The following is a 9,649-nucleotide window of genomic DNA, read 5'->3' as shown; positions in this document are numbered from 1 at the left end:
TCATCATCATCATCATCATCATCATCATCATCATAATCATCATCATCATCAAATACATAACGATTTATGATGTCCGTTAGTGATTATCTTCATGAGGTCACAGGGTAGAAAGGAAAATTAGACACTAGATGATGCCTACTAGAAAATGTATAAATCAGAGGTATAATTATTCACTCATTTGAATCACTATCACTACTTACGTTTTTGTTATAGATGTGAAATGACTTAAAAAAGAAAGTCTAACTCACCAGTGTTGACATGTGAGAAACCTGGGCTGCTAGCTTCTCCCTCTGCAGAGTGTCTCCTCCATCTCCATCAACGCTCACCAAACTTTGACTCATAGGTTGCATATATTTTATGTCACTCTTCCTGGAGTCAGTCGTCCTGCACACCTCGTAATTGTACACATGCGGGAGAGTCCCTGTCCCCAAAGTGTCTGAGTAACGCGGTGGATAATATGGAATCACCGGGAGACCGGAATGGTAGAGGACGCGAGACTGTCTCCATCTGTATATTTTCACGGATATAATAACCACTAAACATGTGATGAAGAGAAAGGAAACTACAGCCAAAGCCAAGACTAAGAAGAAAGTCAGGTTGTCATTGTACTCCTTGTCGTGCGTAAAGTCAGTGAACTCCGAGAGCACTTCCGGGAAGCTGTCGGCCACCGCCACGTTAACATTGACTGTAGCTGAACGAGAGGGCTGTCCGTTGTCCTCCACTACAACAGTCAGCCTTTGTTTCACAGCATCTTTATCAGTGACTTGGCGGATAGTTCTTATTTCTCCATTCTGTAAGCCCACTTCAAACAGCGCCCTGTCTGTGGCTTTCTGTAGTTTATAGGAGAGCCAGGCATTCTGTCCAGAGTCCACATCAACAGCCACCACTTTAGTGACCAGATAGCCCACATCTGCTGAACGAGGCACCATTTCAGCCACCAGAGAGCCGCCAGTCTGGACTGGGTACAGAACCTGAGGTGCGTTGTCGTTCTGGTCCTGGATCAGTATTTTCACAGTCACGTTGCTACTGAGTGGAGGGGAGCCTCCATCCTGCGCTTTGATCACTAGTTGAAGTTGTTTGATTTGTTCATAATCAAAGGAGCGTACTGCATGTATCACTCCGCTCTCTGCGTTAACTGAGACATATCCAGACACTGGGGTTCCTCCTATATCAGAATCCTCCAGTATATAAGAAATACGAGCGTTTTGATTTGCATCTGAGTCTTTAGCTCTAACAGTGATAACAGACACACCAGGAGAGTTGTTCTCTGGGAGAAACGCATTGTAAACCTTCTCTGTAAACACTGGGGCGTTGTCATTGACGTCAGACACCTTTAGGTGAAATGTTTTCTTACTAGAAAGAGGTGGTGAACCTGCATCCGTTGCTACTATAGTGATATTATAATCTGAAAAAGTCTCGCGATCTAATACAGCATCAGTCACTAATGTATAGTAATTCCTTAAATTAGATTTTATTTTGAAAGGTGAATTGTGATCTATTGTACAAGTCACCTGTCCGTTGTCACCTGAATCTAAGTCTTTAGCGTTAATTATACCAATGGTTGTACCTGGAGGGGAGTCTTCAGACACGGGACTAGTGAACGACATCACGTTTATGACAGGAAGATTGTCATTCACGTCAATAACCTCAACTATTACTTTACTGGTATCTGTCAGTCCTCCCTGATCTTTTGCCTCAATTCTAAGTTCATATTTTTTGTCTTTTTCATAATCAATTAAGCCTGTGACTGAAATAACGCCTGTGTTTTCATTAATTGATAACGCATCAGCGACACCACCGCTGAGGTCTGAAAAGTAATACGTTATAAAACCATTTGAGCCGAAATCAGCATCACTTGCGTTAACAGTCGTAACATATGTGTCTTTCTGTGCGTTTTCCATTACAGTAGCTTTGTAGACTGACTGGTTGAACACTGGATAATTATCATTGGCATCTAGAACAGTGACGTCTATATTTACTGTACCAGATCTCTGTGGAGTTCCACCGTCCACTGCTATCAGCTTTAGAGAGAGACGGGGATGCTCCTCTCTGTCTAACGGCTTCTGAAGCACCATCTCAGCGTATTTCTTGCCATCCGCGTTAGAATGCTGTTTAAGAATGAAGTTATCATTTGGGGTTAAAACATATTCCCTGAGACCATTAACACCTACATCAGGGTCATCTGCACTGGTCAATGAAAAACGGGCTCCACTAGTGGCTATTTCACTTATCTCTAAATTAATTGTGTTTTTCTTGAATGTGGGTGAATGATCATTTACATCCAATACTTCAACAGTAATATGATGTAGTTCCATTGGATTCTCTAGAATGATCTCGAAGCTGAAGCTACACGGTGTGACGTCGCCACAAAGCTGCTCTCGGTCTATTCTCTCGTTCACGACTAGAATCCCTTTGTCTGTCTTCAGCTCGGTGTACTGGATGCTGTCTCCGGTCACGATACGGGCCTGGCCTGAACGGAGCCTTTTCAAATCCAAGCCCAGGTCTTGAGCTACGTTACCGATAAGAGATCCTTTCTTCATCTCCTCCGGGATGGAATACCGGATCTGACCAGTGACAATTTCATTCCAATACAAGAAAAAAACCAATAGGATTGTCCTCGTAGGTCCACAACTCAAACGCCATTTTACGCAGCAAGGGTGTTCCAACGCCATGTTCTATTAGTAAATCCCACAAGCAATAATTAAGAAAATAAGATTTACCAGGATACAAATGTGAGACAATTCTCTATCTCCAACGTCTTCTTTTCATAAAAGCAAAAAAGGCTGTTTATATAAGCGGCTGTACTTCCGTCGAGCTCCACCTCATATGAAGCAGATTCTCTCTCTCTTCTCTACATTGCAGTGACAGAGGAGGAGACTCTACTGACTGACATCACTATAGAAATTATTTCACTGTTCAACAGCGTCCCCTAGAGTCCAAAACGTGAACACCAATACATTTAGGTGGAAACACATAACTTTGTCTGAAAATCAAATCATTCTAATAAAACATTAAATTATGTAATTGTTACAATATGTAGTGCATGTTGCTGATGCTGTAGAGCCTTACTTCAGTGAAAAGGAAACATGATGAGCTATGAGAAGACAATGTATCAGTGAATGGAAATCTAATGTATTGATATTACTAAGGTGCGTGTCTATTAGTTAAACATAATGGCCAACATCAATGAAAGCAATCATACATGTTTAACAATGATGGGTTTGATATGAATAAAAGTATTGTATCTTTGCACGCCATATAGAGTACGTTCAAATAATATGTAGGAAGGAAGTAAGTTAAACAAGTAAAGACTTCATGAGATGAAACCATATAACAGCTGGGACTGAAATACAGGAGCTGTCCATCAATGTGGTGCTGAACTCTCCCTCTAAACTCAGTGGACAAGTGGACACACACACACACACACATCCACAAACACACACACACACACACACACACACACACACACACACACACACACACACACACACACACACACACACACACACACACACACACACACACACACACACACACACACACACACACACACACACACACACACACACACACACACACACACACACACACACACACACACACACAGCCAGTTTGCAAGGTGATATACTGTTAGGTTAGACGCAGGGGAGGAAACTAACTTTTTGGCTTACCAGCCAAATAGATTTTTTACCAGACAAAAAAAATCGCTAATTGTGATAATTACTTCTTTGTACGTCTTTGTCTAAATTGATTTTCAATCATAGTAAATTAATCACACTGTCTCTACTCTTCAAAATATTACATCATTAAATCACATATTAACATGAAAGAGGGAACTATTCTGGACTGGGTTGGGCTGAACTGGGCAGTGAAAGATGCTGGGTTGGGCTGGTCTAGGTTATACTGAATGATGAATTGAAAATGAATTGAAAATGGGGGACCCTGATGTAAACAAGACGAAAGTCTTTCTCTGGTCTGCATCCCCTTAACAATTGCATGTATTGAGCCGTACTGTACTGTACCCATTCTGCAATCTGTTAAATAAAGTTTTCATTCATCACAGCTCAACTACTAGGAATGTGTGTCTGACTCTTAAGTGCAGGAAATATTCATCAGAAAGGGGGGACATGATGGAGGGAATGGAAAGAGCAGGTTTGACAGGAGCAGGGTTGAAGGGATTGATTGATTGAAAAGTGTATTAACAGATTGCAGAATGGGTACAGTACAGTTCAATACATACAATTGTTAAGGGGATGCAGACCAGAGAAAGACTTTCGTCTTGTTTACATCAGGGTCCCCCATTTTCAATTCATCATAACATATTGGAGTGTGGAGGAAGTGGACAAGGCATTAAGCAAACAGGACTGAAATGGGGGACCCTGATGTAAACAAGACTAAAGTCCTTCTCTGGTCTGCATCCCCTTAACAATTGTGTGTATTGAGCTGTACTGTATTGTACCCATTCTGCAATCTGTTAATAAAGTTTTCAATCAATACTGGGTTGGGCAGTGAAAGAACCAAGCATTTCACTGTAATGTAATAGCTAAATAAAACAACTTGAACTTGACTTGTTACATTTGCACTCTGGTTGTATGCCAAATGTATTCTGGTTGTACTGTACTTGTGCTGTAAGATGACAATACATTGGAACCGAATCGACAACGCTAGGGGTTCAGCGGGTGTATTCTGAATGCCAAATATGACAACATCACCGTTGTGAAGGGCATATGGGCGAGTGGTGATATGCTGGGAAACCCGGTAATAATAAAATGTCACTCGGCTGCATTTAAGCAAAGCCGCTCAGTATAGTCCACTATGTTGAATGCGCGTTATGGTAGCTTGTTACATGCTAGGTAGCTAGCCGGCTAATGTTGTTGACTTGTCATTCTCATCCGACTCGAAGGAGACGCGTCGCGTGCTGTTGTTCGCCCCCATGTCAGACCGCACCGATATCCGAAAGCGACGACTCTACATGCAATTATTTTCATCCACTCATGTGTTTTTGTAAGTTTGTCTACGTTGTCAAGCCGGCTGCCGGTGGCAGGAGTTTGTAGGTCTGCGCGCAGTCAGTGGTCTGTCCACTTCCCCTAGATGGGCGGCATCTTCTAGAAAACGAGTGTTCATTGGAGGAGCTTAGAGCGCATCTGTACAACGATGATGTTCATTGGTTATGGTCTGATTATTATGTGGCGCAAATGGGAGGAATCAAGGGGGGAGTCAGAGTTCGGTTTGTGTCAGTGAGCGAATCAGCAGATTGCAGAATGATTTTTTTGTTTTGTTTTGTAATTACTAGTACTCGCCAGACTGGCGAGTGCTCTTCATGAATTACTCGCCAAACGTAAAAAATACTCGCAATTGGCGAGTAAAGTGGCCTAATTTCCTCCCCTGGTTAGACGTGCAAAGAGAGCTCTTGAAACGTCAGCATAATGGTATATCAGGCAATGCTATCCATGGTGCTGAAATTATGATGCTTAAAGCCAATCAATCATACAGCAATGACATTTAAACAATTCACAAATGGTAGAAATGAAATGAAACAACATTGCGTTGGAGTGGATGAGACAGTGGAGAGCACAGCCCGACACAAACACGCACACGCACACGCACACACACACACACACACACACACACACACACACACACACACACACACACACACACACACACAGTATATAGCATTGTGCTTCACTGTTTGACCAAAGATAGAGTCGTCCAGAAATACTGCAAGACATACCATCTGACAGAGGAAGGTAAACGATTCGCATAAAATGTGTTATTCTCTAAAAGCAAAATGGTTACTTGTGCAACAGTCAGCAAAGCAATGGTGCAACATCTGTATCATAACAGAGACATTTCATAACAACGATCATCCATATTGTTTTCATCATGAGAAAACAAAGAGACCATCAGCACTGACTCAGCTTGTCATTTCAGCACCAGGCCGGTGGACAGCGACAGATAGAAATCAACCAGAGGAGGCAGGGACTGTTCACTCTCTCTATTATCAGCAACATTACATCATCATCATCATCATCATCATCATCATCATCAAAGACATAATGATGTATGACACTATATACTATATATACTATACATACACTATATACACTATATACTATCACTGACATCTAAGAAGGGAGATCCCCCCTTGAATGGCCCTTCTACGGTTTCTCTCCTCCACACTGCCTGTGGTGCTTTTTTCCCTATTGTTAGGTTTTAGTGAGTTTTTCCTTACCTTCGCGTGGGGTATGTCTGGGAGTGTTTGCATTCATCATTTATTTGCATTTATCTTAAATTTGTTGGACCTTATGGTGTTCTTGTTTTGTTCTTGACTTATTGTTATGTTTCTTCTTGACTTGTTTAAAGAAGACGTGTCCGGCCCATGGGGACATTAGCGTGTGTTGTCGGGCCTTACAAATAAATTAGATTTGATTTGATTTGATGTCCATTAGTGATTATCTTTATGAGGTCACAGGGTAGTAAAAGGAAAATGAATGACACTAGATGATGCCTACTCGAAAATGTATAAATCAGAGGTATAATTATTCACACATTTGAATCACTATCGCTAGTTACGTTTTAGTTAGATTAGAAATTACTTGCAAAAGAAAGGCTCACTCACCAGTGTTGACATGTGAGAAACCTGAGCTGCTTGCTTCTCCCTCTGCAGAGTGTCACCTCCATCTCCATCAACGCTCACCAAGCTTTGACTCATAGGTCCCATATATTTTATGTCACTCTTCCTGGAGTCAGTCGTCCTGCACACCTCGTAATTGTACACATGCGGGAGAGTCCCTGTCCCCAAAGTGTCTGAGTAACGCGGTGGATAATATGGAATCACCGGGAGACCGGAATGATAGAGGACGCGAGACTGTCTCCATCTGTATATCTTCACTGATATAATAACCACTAAACACGTGATGAAGAGAAAGGAAACTACAGCCAAAGCCAAGACTAAGAAGAAAGTCAGGTTGTCATTGTACTCCTTGTCGTGCGTAAAGTCAGTGAACTCCGAGAGCACTTCCGGGAAGCTGTCGGCCACCGCCACGTTAACATTGACTGTAGCTGAACGAGAGGGCTGTCCGTTGTCCTCCACTACAACAGTCAGCCTTTGTTTCACAGCATCTTTATCAGTGACTTGGCGGATAGTTCTTATTTCTCCATTCTGTAAGCCCACTTCAAACAGCGCCCTGTCTGTGGCTTTCTGTAGTTTATAGGAGAGCCAGGCATTCTGTCCAGAGTCCACATCAACAGCCACCACTTTAGTGACCAGATAGCCCACATCTGCTGAACGAGGCACCATTTCAGCCACCAGAGAGCCGCCAGTCTGGACTGGGTACAGAACCTGAGGTGCGTTGTCGTTCTGGTCCCGGATCAGTATTTTCACAGTCACGTTGCTACTGAGTGGAGGGGAGCCTCCATCCTGCGCTTTGACAACTAGTTGAAGTTGTTTGATTTGTTCATAATCAAAGGAGCGCACTGCATGTAAAACTCCAGTGTCTGAGTTTATAGATATATAAGTAGAGACTGGACTACCACTGATCTGTGTGTCTTCTAGGAGGTACGAGATTCTAGCGTTTTGATTCCAGTCAGAGTCTCGCGCACTGACTGTGAATATGGACATTCCAGGAGAATTATTCTCTGTGACGTAGCCGGAATAAATATTTTTATCGAACAATGGGGCGTTATCATTTACATCAGATATTCTTAGGTGCAATGTCCTCCTGCTAGAAAGTGGAGGAGTTCCGGTGTCTGTGGCAGTTATGGTGATGTTGTATTCTGGAGTTGTCTCCCGATCAAAATGCAGTTCCGAGACTAAATTATAATAGTTTGTTAATGACGAAATAATTTTGAATGGTAGTTTATTGTCTATTGTACACGTTACCTGTCCGTTTCTATCTGAGTCAGCATCTTTTACATTTATAATAGCAATGGTGGTACCAGGACTGGCGTCCTCAAATACGGGACTCGAGAAAGACATCACATTTATGACTGGCGCATTATCATTAATGTCAATGACGTCAATAACAACTTTACTGGTCCCAGTTAAACCTCCGCGATCCTTTGCCTCCATGCGAACCTCGTACTTCTTCTGCTTTTCATAATCTATCTGACCAGAGACGGATATGATTCCGGTATTCTCATCAATACTAAATACGTCAACTGTATTCCCTTTGAGTTTGGAAAAACTAAATATGATTTCTCCGTAAGATCCACTGTCTTCGTCACTAGCATTAACTGTTGTAATATAAGTGCCTTTTGATGCATTTTCCATCACAGTAGCCCTGTAGCCTGTCTGGTTGAATACAGGAGCGTTATCATTGGCATCAAGCACAGTTACATCTATATTTACTGTACCGGATCGCTCTGGAGATCCACCATCCACTGCTATCAGCTTTAGAGAGAGATGCGGATGTTGTTCTCTGTCCAGCGATTTCTGGAGCACCATCTCTGCGTATCTACTTCCGTCTGGGTTCGCATGTTGTTTTAGTATGAAATTATCACCTGGAGTTAAGATGTAATTTTGTAAAGCGTTAAGCCCAACATCAGCGTCCACAGCCGTTTCCAGTGGAAATTGCGCTCCGACTGTAGCCGATTCACTGATTTCAAATGTAATCTGTTTATTTGGAAACGCGGGTGCGTGATCATTTATATCAACTATTTCCACAGTTACACGATGCAGTTCCATTGGATTCTCTAGAATGATCTCGAAGCTGAAGCTACACGGTGTGACGTCGCCACAAAGCTGCTCTCGGTCTATTCTCTCGTTCACGACTAGAATCCCTTTGTCTGTCTTCAGCTCGGTGTACTGGATGCTGTCTCCGGTCACGATACGGGCCCGGCCTGAACGGAGCCTTTTCAAATCCAACCCCAGGTCTTGAGCTACGTTACCAATAAGGAATCCTTTCTTCATCTCCTCCGGGATGGAATACCGGATCTGACCACTGACGATTTCATTCCAATACAAGAAAAAAAACAATAGGATTGTCCGTGTAGGTCCACAACTCAAACGCCATTTTACACAGCGAGGGCGTTCCAACGCCATGTTCTATTAGTAAATCCCACAAGCAATAATGAAGAAAATAAGATTTACCAGGATACAAATTTGAGACGATTTTCTATCTCCAACGTCTTCTTTTCATAAAAGCAAAACAGGCTGTTTATATAAGCGGCTGTACTTCCGTCGAGCTCCACCTCATATGAAGCAGATTCTCTCTCTCTTCTCTACATTGCAGTGACAGAGGAGGAGACTCTACTGACTGACATCACTATAGAAATTATTTCACTGTTCAACAGCGTCCCCTAGAGTCCAAAACGTGAACACCAATACATTTATAGAATCATAAAATAGAAAATAGAATCATTCTAAGAAAACATTAAATTATGTAATTGTTACAATATGTCGTGCATGTTGCTGATGTTGTAGAGCCTATACTTCAGTCAAAAGAGAATATGATGAGCTATGAGAAGACAATGTATGGATGGAAATCTAAATGTATTGATATTACTATGGTGCGTGTATATTAGATAAACATAATGGTCCACGTCAATGAAAGCAATGATACATATTTTACAATGATGATATGATATGACTAAAATTATTGTATCTTATCGCGCCATATAGAGTACGTTCAAATAATATGTAGGA

General features: G+C 42.0%; 2 protein-coding genes across 2 annotated transcripts; both read right to left on the bottom strand.

The window, feature by feature from the left end:
- Positions 1 to 239: 239 nt before the first annotated feature.
- LOC311242499 (protocadherin gamma-A10-like) lies at positions 240 to 2,672 on the bottom strand (the record flags this gene model as incomplete). The annotated part of the gene is made up of 1 exon (XM_084331461.1): positions 240 to 2,672. One exon carries the CDS (start codon positions 2,670 to 2,672, stop codon positions 240 to 242), a length of 2,433 nt encoding a protein of 810 aa, XP_084187587.1.
- A 3,923-nt stretch (positions 2,673 to 6,595) lies between these two features.
- LOC311242497 (protocadherin gamma-A10-like) lies at positions 6,596 to 9,046 on the bottom strand (the record flags this gene model as incomplete). Its single annotated transcript, XM_084331459.1, has 1 exon — positions 6,596 to 9,046. The coding sequence occupies one exon, from the start codon at positions 9,044 to 9,046 to the stop codon at positions 6,596 to 6,598; it is 2,451 nt and encodes an 816-aa protein (XP_084187585.1).
- Positions 9,047 to 9,649: the final 603 nt, after the last annotated feature.

This window comes from Notolepis coatsorum, assembly GCF_963971535.1.
Source record: "Notolepis coatsorum genome assembly, chromosome: 16".
Taxonomy (NCBI): domain Eukaryota; kingdom Metazoa; phylum Chordata; class Actinopteri; order Aulopiformes; family Paralepididae; genus Notolepis; species Notolepis coatsorum.
The sequence above is the reverse complement of the archived record's forward strand: the minus strand, read 5'-3'. Positions and strand labels throughout refer to the sequence as shown.